Here is a 13,751-nt window from a genome sequence, read left to right as displayed (position 1 = left end):
CACAGAGAAGGGACTGTGGCTACTGACATGGCCCGAAGGCCAGCCCACCCGATGAAGGCACAGAGACCAAGACACGAGGAGGCCTTTTACCGAACCTGAGTGGTCAAAAGCCAACGTATTACAGGACCACACACTAAATTTTTCTGGTAAAAATAAGTGTACGCTCTTGTCGCTTCGAGACAAAAAGTGTTTTCGAATTCCAGGCTATGGTTCTACCATAAATAAGCTTTTGCAACGGTTTTCTAAATTTAAGTTAATCTTATATTTAGGTAGTTTTCCATAGACTGTGAAAATGCATGCATTTATCTACATTAGTATTAAACAAATGCTTGTAGTTAAGTGTACAGATCAGAAAATGTAGTGTTCGATAAACCAGTTTTTTAATTAATGACGAAGAAGGAGATGTATTTTTAACACTTTAGTGGTACTAAAAAGATGGCTTTGGTGGGTTATAATAATAATTTATGTGGACTAAAGGTTACCTGATCTCGCACGCTAATCTAAGTCTTAATAAATTACCATTGACAATAATTCCTAGTAATTTTGAACACTTTCCGACCCTACATAAACTTAACTTTCCCGACAGTTACAGCTACCATACTTGTGGGTTTTAGGTCTAGCGAATTTGGACACGAGATCATGTGGCAAAATTGGTACCTACGCGTTGATATACTACTTTACTACCACTCTGATGGCGGTCATTTTGGGCATTGTTCTTGTGGTTGCCATTCATCCGGGAAATCCAGCTATCAAGGAGAGCCACGTCGCTTCCACCACATCCTCAAAAACCAGCCCTCACACACTGGATGCTTTCCTTGACCTCTTTAGGTAATTCGACAATTACTGCGATAGACTAAAAGATGTTTTCACACTGTTGTTACCAAATGAGTCACAATTTATGAAGTATAAATGTAGCCAAATGACCTCTTCGGTTAGAGTAGAAGCTATGTTTGAAGGAGGATTGGTTTAACCTTTGAAAGTGTAGCCTTTCCCTTTTAGCCCTTTTGATGAATAATGAACGCTAAAAACCATTTAGTTCATTATGCGGCATTTGATGTCTTTCGGCATTATCTCCAAAACAGAATAAGAATGTCTGGAATCGCAAACAAAATTTTGCGAGTAACTAAGGGTTCTATGCAAAAGATCACCGAAACGAAATAACATTCACTTTGTAAAATGTTTGCGAATGAAAACGTGGTTTCCATCTAATTTTAGAACAGAATCATGTGAATGGTTAAAAATTAATGCAGTATATAGCTAATTAAAATCCAAGGAAACAATATACAAGAGCATAGATTAACTATTTGCAAAGCAACATTTAATTTGTTTATATACTTCAAATTAGGGAGAATTTGCGCTACGGTTATGGAATTGGCCACTTAATTGACCAAGATACTTAAACTGGAACGGTGATAGTGATAAAATGGTTACAATGAATAAACTTTTTGAATTAAACATTATCAAAAGGTTTGTATGTATCTGCTTAAAATGTACTTTACCGAAGTGGTTATGATCAAAGTTTATCAAAGCTTCGTGGCAAAGATTCGCTCTTACTATAGCAATCATAAGTGCGAAAACCGGCTATAAAAGAACTGTAAAGTGTAAAAATTTGGGAAGATAACTATGGCTGAGCCGTCACGCAGACACTTACCATACTGCCCTACTTAAATCCGATTCCAGTAATTGTCCACAGAAGAATGAATATGAGTTTGAAATTTAGTGTATTTCTACACATTGTGGGTATTTTTATTTGCTGAAGAAATCAAAGTTTAGGAATCGTACTGTATACGAGATAAATACATCCATTTTGAAAGTAAGTTTCCACTTTTAGAACGTATTAGCCGAAGGTGATCATCGTTTCACAGAGCAGTGTAAAATATTCAATCCTTTATTTATCGAATATCGTTGATTTCACCTAATTAAGCTGCGCTCAAACTACCTTTTTGGTCTAATGAAAAAATCTCAGTTCATTATTGATGATTTCGCTAAGCGGTTGCATGGACGCTCCCATTCACCTGTTAATTCATTATAGAAATATGTTTCCGGAGAATATCATTCAAGCCTGTACGAAGCAAATCTCTAGCCAAATGAAGAACGTTACCATACAGGCGAAAATTCAAGAGGCAAGTGTCTGCAAAGTTAACTTTTCTCACCTCTTATCACCGAATTAGCCATTAACTCGTAATAATATCCATCAAATGAGCACGCGTTGATTGCGTCATTTTTAATTCCTTTTTTCCTAAATGAAATAAGTAATGAAGTAAACATTGTACAATTTAATCTAATCACTAAAAAATTAGTTCCAAGCACTTTTTAAGGGCAACACAACAGTAATCAAAGAATTTGTGGAGGAAATTGCAACGGCAACTTTTATCGACAACACTAACGTCCTCGGTGAGTCAGCGCCTTATTTATTCAACTCAGTACTAGAGTTTAAAATTGTCTGCATGAACAAAATTAAGGGTTTCAAAAACTCTTAAAATTAACATATTCTTTTATTATAGAGATGATCAGTTTCAGCAGTTGGAAATTTTATGTGAAAAATAGCGAATTAGACAATTTTAAGAACACTTTAAGTAAAAGTTGAATGCTATTACTTTTCAAGAAGTATAGAACTACTTTCGCTCATCTAAGCACTTACAAATCTACAAATGTCAAAAGGAGGAATTCATTAAATAACAGCGCAATGATGTGAATATTGTAGGCTTGGTCACCTTCTCAGTAGCTTTTGGCCTTGGCATCGCCAGTATGGGAAAGCAGGGTCGTCTCATGCTGGATTTCTTCATTATCATGAATGAAATCGTTATGCGTCTTGTTCGTATTATTATGTGGTAAGCCGAGTGTACAAGTTTATAGGATGATATCCAGTACATTGAGAAGTTGTTGGGATCCAAAATCAACGATACTTGCATTAGATTAAAATCAAGTGCTTCATAGTTTTAAGGAAAATTACTAGAAGTGGTTGATTTCATCATTTCACAATGTGACAATTGATTAGCTTAAAACCGTTTTCGCGATAAACTTTTTTTGTACAACTGAAAATAAAATACACAGGAATATAACTTAACATTTTGGTTTGTTTGCTCAGTATTATTTTGATCTGATGCGACTGTGATTTACTTTAAAATCATTCATTAAAAACAGCGCAGTGTTTCCATAAATTGATCCGATTATCCTTAAAACTAAAAAAGTTCTGTTTTTGGAAATATATACTAGGGTTCTATCTTACTTTCACTCAGATAGGATTTTATCATGAGAATCGACTTAAATAAATTTAGCTTTATTGACAGATGATATCTTTTAAGCTATCAAATCTACTGTTTACTACCAATTGAAGTCCTTTATGTTGCTGCCTAATAAAACAGAATTCCGCCGAACAACTAGTTTTACATTATACGCGATGTTTGTTTATCAAAACATGACTTTTTTGTTCCTTTCCAATACAGGTATGCTCCAATTGGCATCATTTTCCTCATTATTGGTCAGATAATTGCCATAGATGATCTAATGAGCACAGTCACCGGCTTGGGTCTCTACATGCTGACAGTTATTACTGGTCTAGCAGTTCATCTCTTTCTCACGCTCATGCTGATGTACTTTATCATCTGTCACAAAAATCCCCTCCTCTATATGCAAGGGCTCTTCCAGGCCTTCTTTATGGCTCTTGGAACTGGATCTAGCTCGGCTACCCTGCCCGTCACATTCAAGTGAGTCTTCATCACTGCTAGTGGTTAACACGGCTATTATCGTGATGGCCCAAAAACAGTTTTCCTTCTCCATGGCTTATTTACATTAAAATAGAACGTCAAACTGTCTCTGCTCCTAAGTAGCACTAATTTACTTTTGACGCTGAAGATTAATGCAGGAAAAACTATACACAGCACACAAATGACCATGCGTATCAATGGGACTTAGCATACTTGCTTACTCACTGAGTGGTAATGGCTCATACCATAACAACAGGAATTGTTCCAACACTCATCAAAATTGGACGCAGATATGAGCGCAATCAAACATCGTTCTCTATTCTCCAAAAAGCTAACTTGCTCCTACAAACTGTATAATAAATCATAAACAAGAGGAACAATGAGTCTTTAAACAATTGTAGAGTCTAGGATCAGAAAGGATTCAGTTCCTAAACAATTCTTTTCTTTTTAACACCATAATTCATGACTTTTCTTGTAATTTAATCACGAGTCATTCTCATTTTACATTATTTAAAAAGTGTTATAAATACTTATGCAATTTTGTTGGTTTTCGGCTTTGTACGTTGTAAATGAAACCCAAGCAACTATCACACCATTTTTCAATTTAGCTAGCAATTTTTCTCATTCTTAATATCGAAGAAAATAAATTTTATCGTATTTATAGAGGATTAAAGCTTTCTTTTAGAGCGAGGAAAATGTCTGGAGCAAGCATTTAAAGAAATCCTCTTGTCTTTTTCCCATTAAAAGAATTTCCATTTAATTACCGGCCTTGTCACAAAATATACACATTATACCATTTGCGATTGTTTATGTGCAAGGCGTGGTGGCTGTTGCCAGTTCACTTCCGGCAACTTATTACAAGCACTCCGCAAAATAAACAGGTAGTTGAACAAATTTTCGGTGCAACGTATCTAGATTTTTGCATTTATGTGTTCCTTTTAGATGTCTAGAAGGAAATTTGGGCATTGATGCCCGAGTGACTCGCTTTGTTCTCCCGATCGGTGCTACAGTCAACATGGATGGTACCGCTCTCTACGAAGCCGTTGCTTGCATCTTCATCGCCCAGATCAATGAGTATGCTCTCTCCGTCGGTCAGCTCGTTACTATTAGGTATGCTCGTAGGCCTGTGCTTGCGCTGGTTTTTCAAACCACGCTTTAAAATGCCCATTAAACTTTTAATTCACGGAGAGCTAGCGGTATCAAGCATGATCGAAATCGTACAAATTTAACAACACAGTATTGCATAAATTAGCAACTGCTTTAAATTCGTGAGATGGCCGAACAAACAACAGCATTTAAACAACGGTTTGGTGTTTTTGAGCTTTTGGATGTTTGCAAGCTTTAAGAACTCAACTCAACTGAATGCAAAAATTTATTAATTACTTATTTATTGAACTTACAGTCTCGAGATTCAGATTATGCTTACTTAATTTTTCATGAGGACACTTCTAAGAATTAACGTCCGAACTATGGATTTATGGCAAATATTTGACACTAAAACCTCAGTTACGATTAGTTAAGCATACAGAAACAACAATTTTGTATTATCGCCTTCTAGCATAACTGCCACATTAGCTGCCATTGGAGCTGCTGCAGTGCCGAGCGCCGGTCTGGTTACCATGGTGATGGTGCTCACTTCCGTTGGTCTTCCAATCAACGATATTGCACTCATCTTTGCTGTTGACTGGATGCTGTTAGTTTGCTTCATTTTGGGATCTTTCAAAATGATCGTGAACTTAATATCACGCAAATGTCACAATTTGGTGTTGGATAGGGATCAGTAAGCACATCTGGTACTAAAACAGTATTTGGTATTATTCAAACAGTCTTCAGTAATAATAAGTATTAAGTGTCAACCCAATAAGTGAATATTCAAAAAAGTCGTTGTCTTTTCCGGAAATGAACGATTGCTAAAAATGCCTTATTGCAAATATCATACCGATTCAGGGATTTAGAGGCTATAGCAAAGAACTGCAACGGTTCATTTTAGACATACCAAGTAAAAAGAACCAAATGATGCTTATCTGGAATTCAGGAAGAGGTGTTTTATCAAATAATACTTGCCCTTAAAAACACGCTTTTCCATTCACCAGTGAAAGAAAGAATACAATTTATCAATGGAAAAAAGAAGGCAGAAATATTTCTAGGATGCTATGAAAAGATGATATGCGAATGATAAGGGGCAGCTATAAATGATATTTACATCAAATTTTATCGCTGAACCAGTGTGATGTTTTTACTTACAAGTAGGTAAATAGAGCATTATGCCTTGCACTTAGGGATCGAATTCGTACCTCCATCAACGTGATGGGCGATGCGTTTGGCGCTGGCATAGTGGCTCACCTCTGTCGTGAGCAGCTTCGAGTGCCGCCGAAGCGTCTCAACAGTGTCAGCGTTACAGTGCCACATACAAAGTGGAGCAGCAATCAGGAGGACAGTGGCGACGAGTGCGAGGGCGAGGACAGTAACCACCAAGACATCTCGATGGAACTTGTGGAAGCCGCTTTGACACAGAGAGAGTAATTCATAGTCTTCAGTTTCACGTGTCACATCAAAACACTTGATCACCGATCTTGATTATTATTTGCTAATAAAGAAAAAAACAAGCATTGATTTTCAAAGATATTCCAGCAAAATTTCGAGGGGTCATTCTACTTTTGCCTACTTCACTTCATTTCAATTATGTTTAACACTAGTTTCACTTATTTAAATCTTAACTGGGTAAGTCTTAAAAGAATGCACGTTGAACTCTTCATCGAGATTGTTGGACTTATTGGGAGCTTTAATTTGGCTTGCATCTTGTGTATAATTCAAACGATTATAGTCTTTCAATTTCACTTCATCAACGAGCGGTTTAAACAAGCCCTCTCTGGCTAGCTACATTATATTACCTATTCGTAATGAAGGCCTATTAGATCACAATCAATGGTGATATTAATTTATTATGACTCAACATTGACTAAGTGATTTAAAAAAGGCATAGTAACTAAGAGGAGAATAACCTTTCTATCAGCACTCAAAATAAGTTGTGATGATGGGTATGATACTTTAGAGGGGTTCTTTTATTAAGTGAGGGAAAATACTGCACTTTCTGTGAAGTAGAAACCGAATTGGTCTTTGGAAAAGAAAGCGCAGGCAGGTAACATAACCCAGGCCCAAATGGCATTATAATTCTAACAGAATTACCAATGGATAGGCTCGATCGTCCACAAATGACTACGAAACTTCGACTCATTAATTCTAAAGATTGGAACTTCGGAACATAGTGGTTGAGTAATTATTTTACATTTATGCTTCTATAAAATTGTGGCAAAAATTGGTTGGATTTTAAGCAGCTCTTACTAATGCAATGAAAAATTCTCAGGAAACAGGGAAAAGATGTACTTACAATCAAGTGGGCAATATGCGGTAAACTTCCCTAATATCAATTTGTAATGCTAAAGGGAATTAGCAATGATTGTTTACGTGAGTTATTTTCTTTAAAGTTAATTCATTCATAATTAAAACTACTCCAAAAGTGCTTTATCCTTCAAGAACTTGTCAAAGTTCTAGGTAGTCAGATTTTAGATCCGCGGACAGAATACTTGATTACTATAATGTTTCTTAATATCCTACGAGATTTGCATAAGTTTTTATAACTCCTTAAAGAATAAAGAAATTAATGTACTTCTTGTTTGTCTTGGTTGATTCTTAGGTTTTATGCCTACTGTAATACGTTGGTTGTTTGTTTAAGGGTCGGTATGGTAAAGAGCCACTCTTGGACTTGGCCATAGTACCTCGCCGAGTGAGCTGGCCTCCGGGTCAAACCAGTAGCCCTAGCACCTTCTCTATGTCGAATATACATATTCTGCCCAAGTATTATGCTTCCTTCTGTCTTCAGGGAAGTCTCAGGGCGCTGCAAAAAATGACGCATAATTGCCTACATGGGCTCAAGTAATTGTTATTTGAGTAAACATTGATACCCATTAGGGGGCGTGAGTGTCATACCACAATAAAGCAATTGGTAAACAGGAAAAGGAAGAACCCAAGTAGTGTCGACCTGTCATGACAGCCACTAGCCTCAAAAAAAGGAAAAGACAGAAAGTTTGCCTCCTAGAACACATCATTTTTTCCGCGCTAAACGGTGTGAAATTTTTTAAAAGGACCAGGAGATTATGCCAATCTCTGTATCAGCTTCCAGTGTTCCTACTGTAATAATAAGATAGGGGAAGCTAAGGTGTGGATATTTGGCTATTTATCGCTTCTAAAATTTACTAAATTATTATTGGATAAATCATAAAATCGGAAGTAATGACTCACTTGCAAACTTATTTATAAACAGATTTAGTTTAACCTGTTTAATCTTTTAGATGGATCTTATCAAAGTAAAACTAAACAACACTTCCATCAAATGTCTGTTATGACATTAAAGGACCCACTTATCTGATAAGTTGTTGCTCATCAAATTGACCAATCTAAACCTCCAGGCTGAGTTCAACTTGCGGCTCTGCATAACTAACAACAGACCGCACTTTAAATTTACGTCGGAGATTGCAAAGTGGAAAGTTGGAATGCCTAACTTCTCTTGTTTTTTTCTTCTACCTTTATGACTTGTAAAGATTAATTTGTTAATAAAGCGCTATTGACCTAAAGTCCGACTTCAATAACTGAGGGAAGCACAAGGTTAAGGTCTTGGATGAGGATGCTCATTAACTAACAAAGTGAATATCATAAATATTAGGCAAATCTATGGGAAATCAACCCCGTGCAAGCACGTTTGTCTTTCAACTAGTGCCAATTTAAAAGACCCGCAAAACTTATTGTTACTTTTAAAATCGCACACAGGGATGACCAATTGTCACAATGTTCTTGAAAATCACAGTAAAATGATATTGTGCTAGCTTTAGAAAACTCCCTACAGGAACTGTATGAGGAGAAATGTGTTTAGCATTCTACAAATATGAACGCGATTAAGAATACGAATATAACCAAACAAAGAAAAGTAGTGGAGTTTTCATTGATTGGTTATGATGTGAACTATTTTTGAAATATATTTTTACATTGGTGAACTCACACTGGAGTGCAAAGGCAGCAGGAGGTTTAACAAGTCACACTTAGACTAAGTTCTCCATTGCAATGGAAATAATACCGACATAACCAGAACAAAACTCAATTTCGCACCGTTTCCTTGCAAACTTGCAGTTACCCTTTGCGAAGTTCTACACAGCAAGTTAATCTGCATGCGGTTTGGCATAACCTTTTCTTCCAGCTTTAGTTACAACATGTAGTCTCCCACTGATGCTGGGGTGACATTTGATCCCCTTTAGGGTGTTGAAGCAAAGCAACCGAATAAAGTTGTATTTGTCATCATTTGGAAATCATTGAAAGGAAATTGGTAAAGAAAATGGTCCAGTAAATATAAATCCAACAATGCGCGAAGAAAATCAGAAATACGGGAAACGTTCCATCTATTAAAGCGGCGGAAGTTTCACCAAAGACATGGGGAAAGGGTTTCTTCATTCTAATGATAAAATGAAAGGAGAATCATCTATCTAGACACAAGTGTGATTTTAAAATCGGAAGCACTACAGTTTTGCCTTAGCGGTAACGGAAACGAGAAGGTAGTCTAACATTTTACTCATTTTGGGCAAATGAACTTGCGCCAGTTGCTATGGTCGTCGACTTGTGAAGTCAGACTGGAAGCACCAGGCAATCGGAGAGCGGCCTCGTGTGAGTGATGGTCAAAGGTACGGTTTGATTGGAATTTTAGTAGATCGCTCTCAACAGGAAAGCGATAGGGGAATATAGCATATTGCATAAGGCGCGGAAACATGTGTTCCATCATCTGTACCGCATGACAAATGTGATTGAAGGAGGGCCCTGCGATGGTGAGACGCCGCCGCGGCAGACCCTTGATGATAGATCTTCGCCCGTGCAGTTTGCCCAGCTTTACGGAGCACTGGGTTTGTGCCTCAAGAGCCTTCAACCGACGATCCTTCAGCGATCCTTGCACCTCTTCAGACCTCAATAAGCGACACCGTGCCAGGTCACAGATCTCCGCGTTTTTTACCATTTCGGCGCATTCGGAGCGGAAGAACGGATACAGCTCGTCGTCTACCTGCATTTAGTAAATAAAATCAATTTTTTGAATAAGATTTGCACCGTTTCATGCACATCTTTATGATGGTATCGATTTTACAAAAAAATTGAATTGGGACTAAAATGCTGCTAGTAAAATAGGTAAAAAAAACTCCTGAATTCACCTTGTTGGAATTGCGCAACCTTTATTCCCAAAATCTTCTTGCATGCTACTGCAAGGTGATTTGTAGATGATACAACAAGAATGATGACTAAGCATACTTTTAGGCTGCCAACGACTAATCCGCGTTTGAGGTCTATATATGCCCATCATTAGTCAGTTTTGTGTAATGAGGTTCGGATAGCATACTTTGAGGAAAAATAAGACTGATCCATCTTTAACAAAAAGCTTTGGCACTAGTAACGAAAAAGGAGTAGTACTTGATTTCCTGACCTTGCGTGTTAATAATCAACTGGTTCATATCGAAAAATAGACTGAAGGAAGATTTCATAAGTTTCGACGTTATTCCACTTCATCATCCAAATGGGGACTTAAGTGACTCACTTCATTAGACGCTAAGTAGACGAAGATGCAGTAGTGACACTTGAATTTTCCGCAAAAGTCAATAGTCGCAGGACTGGCATTGTCGAGATCGCGTTCGGCTGTGGGATCAGGAGCAAATCCAACAGCAGGAATCTCTCTTCCAGCTGACTTTCCTCGCCTTTTGCCCTTTGCCTCCTTATATTTCTCCTCCTCCCCAGGACCCTCAATGGAGTTTGAATTGCTGATGTAAAACTGTGCCACCTCTACCATCTTCTTCGTTGTCCTAAATTCCCGAAACCACAAAATGAACACTGGTCACGGTCAATAAATTTAAAAAACGGGAATCATATGACCAATAGGGCGTGGATTTTTCAATAATTTGATTGACATTGACAGAATGCGCGTTCATCACGGTGACATTCCTGTTTCGCCGTGGCTCCTCCAATGGCATCACCCTCCGTTTGAATCCCATATTCACGAAAAGTCCTTGAAGATCGTACGGAAAAGCTACTATGGATTCTTCTGATGCTTCTTCTTACTGCTCGACCGATCAAGCTCAGCGGAAACAGACCCGTGAGAATAGAGCCACTCATTAGAACTAGACTGAAAAATGGGTGTGCGACAGTAGTTGTAACACGAGGGGCTGCAAAACGGCAAGTAACACTTTGCTGAAATGCAGCAAACTTGTCCCTCCATGTCTTGTTTTCAGGGGGAATTTGAGGTTCCATGGTCTCCTCGTTGCTCCACGCCTTGCTATGAAGTGATCGCATTCGACGTTTCGTCTCATTTGACTCATATGCACTGAATTGGTAAAGGCGTCCCGAAGACCTTTCGGTTACAGACATTCTACTGTCGTCCCATGTTATCACCTAATGATTAGCAAACCTTGTTTGCGATTCTAAAAATCAATGCTTGACTTTAAATTAATTGGTTGACGTGCCACAAAATTTGACACCATGTTGAGACCTTTAAACTAGGCAATCAGTGCAGTTCTTTGCAGAGATGAACAATCTAGCTAAATGCCACTATAATTAAGCATGCATCGGAGACGTCCGCTACAGTACTAAAAGGGATGGCGCGATTACCTTACTTTCTAACCAAAGACGTTTCAGCAGATCGCATAACAGTCAATATGAAAGAAAACAGTAATTCAGTCAAATCCGTATTCTTTATTCCTAGGCAAACGCTGGCTGTAGGGCACCAGTTCAACCGATCTCAGCTACCCGAGGTAACGCAGCAAGTGCCACAATCCGCTGCGATACCCAAAAATTCAACTAGGATACTACTTAAACCGATGCATTTATGTTAAGTATCTCTTAAAGATACCCTGTAAAAACTCGTTGATGCGTAGCTCGATAAACGCCATTAGCATTAAAATACTTGAATGCACCCCTCCAAAAACCTCGTTTAGAAAATTAATCACTCCAGAAAATCTAGTTAGATTACATAAAGGTGGCTTAATTAAAGAATTGATAATCAGAGACATGTCATAGTTACCCTTAAGGATGAAAATTAACAAAAAATCACATCATGAAGAGCCAGTCTGACAGAAAATTATGCCGATTGAAACCAATGTGATCCCGAGAAAACCTAAAAAATAGAAATGATACACTGTCGAATCCTTTACAGCGAATTCGGTTCATCGTGACTGAGGAATAGTTCATCGCGTTTCCACTTAGCATTTTAGATTACACGAAAAAGCCTTCCGTTTTCGAGGACGAGAGATGAAAATCACCTTTTAAATCAAGCTTTTCACAGAAAACAACGTGGGCGGTTAAAGCAGAGACCACGAGACTGAAAGTGTTGCTCAACGATACATGATTCGTAAAGCCTAGAAGCAAGAAGAAAATGCGTCCCTACTTGCATCCCTTAAATTCACGTAATATAAGAGAGAGCCCATTTGATTCAAAAGAAGGACTATGGGGACCTCGAAACGATTGATTGGCGTTAATTTACATACTAATAAAGGTCTTGTATACTTTAGAAGAACATTTGTTATTCCCCAAAGCAGACCAACTGCGAAGCTAGCACCCAGCGATAGCATCAAAGGCCTAAAAGAAAAAGTGTTGTGTGAATATTGACTTCATACATTGAAGTTGGTAATGTGGTGTGCAAGCAATTCTTCAATAAAATATGATAAAACCACAAGAGTACTCTGGGCGCCAAATACCCTACACAGCAACAACTTAAATGCTGAGAAAAGAACCTAGTAACAAATGTGCTAAGTAACGGTTTAGTGTAATCAAAGATACGAAGAGTAGACACGTTCCAGTAGGTAGAGCAGTATGAAAGCCAAGCGCAGCCCAATTACCGAACAAGTCAGACACACACTAGTTACAAAATTCCTCAATTACTATAGAATTAAGGTCATTAGGTCACTTAAACGAATGGCAAAAGTAAACCAAGAATGCATTAAGGCCAATTAAACAAGACGTTATACACCCTAATCCAAATTCAGAAAGCGTGTATTTAAAATGCACTTTGCATTCTACTGTAAAGTGAGGGCAATTAAAGCAAATGTAGCTTAAAATTCCTTTGTTGATGGGTAGCTAAGTAAGTGAGAAAAGCGAAAAACAGCTATTCAAAACACTTTTCAACAACATCGCTTTTCGAAAAAGCAAATTTTTTGGTTTATTCTGCTCTATTTGTCAGCATGGAATTCTAGAACCCTTCAGCAAACGTTTTCAAAGTTTCCGGGAAGCAACCTTTTCGTCACTAAGCTAGAGCTAGTGTGTGGTCCTGTAATACGTTGGCTTTTGACCACTCAGGTTCGGTAAAAGGCCTCCTCGTGTCTTGGTCTCTGTGCCTTCATCGGGTGGGCTGGCCTTCGGGCCATGTCAGTAGCCACAGTCCCTTCTCTGTGTCGAATAGATCTTCTGCCCCAGTACTATGCCTACTTCCATCTTTAAGTAAATCTCGGGGTGTCACATCGGTTGGCAGCGGAAAGCAAACCCCTTCCCAAAGGACATCTATCCGGGTTTCTACTGCTGGGTGATAAATCTTAGCGGGGCGGAAGATGTATATATGCTACGAATGGGAGAATTGGTGACGACTTCGAACAGAAGTGCTGAAAATGATGTCTACCTTTGGCAACTACCCCCATCCCGTGTTCTGCAGGAAAGGTACTAGCAAGGGAAGTGACACTAGCCGTGAACCAGCTAGAAAAGTTCTGTTATAGTGTAATACTTATGTTGTTTTAATGTGCCTTTCAGGGAGGAGGCAAGCAGGAAATTCGAACCTGGTAAATGGATCGCCCTCTCCCTTACGTAGTGACTGCGGCTCCCCTCCTTCTTGAATATTGTATTTTCCCTATACATCTTGTCGTCTTTAATAAAGATGTCCAAAGTAAACCAACTGGGCTTGTCTAGGAACGCTAGGAATCGGGAAGCGGAGACCGAGGAGTCTCGCTCCCCACTGGTGGCAGCGCCCGCTGAGCTACCCCC

At 38.5% G+C, this 13,751-nt stretch overlaps 2 protein-coding genes across 2 annotated transcripts in view; one reads left to right on the top strand and one right to left on the bottom strand. All coding sequences in view use genetic code 11, as the record gives it.

Moving 5' to 3' along the window:
* Positions 1–6,230, top strand: part of EGR_04429 (Excitatory amino acid transporter 2) — a gene marked incomplete at both ends in the record, with an annotated part of 7,830 nt that extends 1,600 nt beyond the window's left edge. The window contains 8 exons of the mRNA XM_024493678.1: positions 615–828; positions 2,033–2,138; positions 2,319–2,394; positions 2,705–2,831; positions 3,447–3,707; positions 4,650–4,817; positions 5,266–5,400; positions 5,987–6,230. Of these exons, the coding sequence (XP_024351999.1) occupies positions 615–828; positions 2,033–2,138; positions 2,319–2,394; positions 2,705–2,831; positions 3,447–3,707; positions 4,650–4,817; positions 5,266–5,400; positions 5,987–6,230 (1,331 nt within the window). The remainder of the gene's footprint in view (positions 1–614; positions 829–2,032; positions 2,139–2,318; positions 2,395–2,704; positions 2,832–3,446; positions 3,708–4,649; positions 4,818–5,265; positions 5,401–5,986) is intronic.
* A 3,094-nt stretch (positions 6,231–9,324) lies between these two features.
* Positions 9,325–10,578, bottom strand: EGR_04428 (hypothetical protein; the record flags this gene model as incomplete). Its single annotated transcript, XM_024493677.1, has 2 exons — positions 9,325–9,804; positions 10,330–10,578. 2 exons carry the CDS (start codon positions 10,576–10,578, stop codon positions 9,325–9,327), a joined length of 729 nt encoding a protein of 242 aa, XP_024351998.1.
* Between the last annotated feature and the right edge of the window lie 3,173 nt (positions 10,579–13,751).

The sequence above is a fragment of the Echinococcus granulosus genome (assembly GCF_000524195.1).
Source record: "Echinococcus granulosus chromosome Unknown EG_S00027, whole genome shotgun sequence".
Classification (NCBI taxonomy): Eukaryota; Metazoa; Platyhelminthes; class Cestoda; order Cyclophyllidea; family Taeniidae; genus Echinococcus; species Echinococcus granulosus.
The sequence above is the reverse complement of the archived record's forward strand: the minus strand, read 5'-3'. Positions and strand labels throughout refer to the sequence as shown.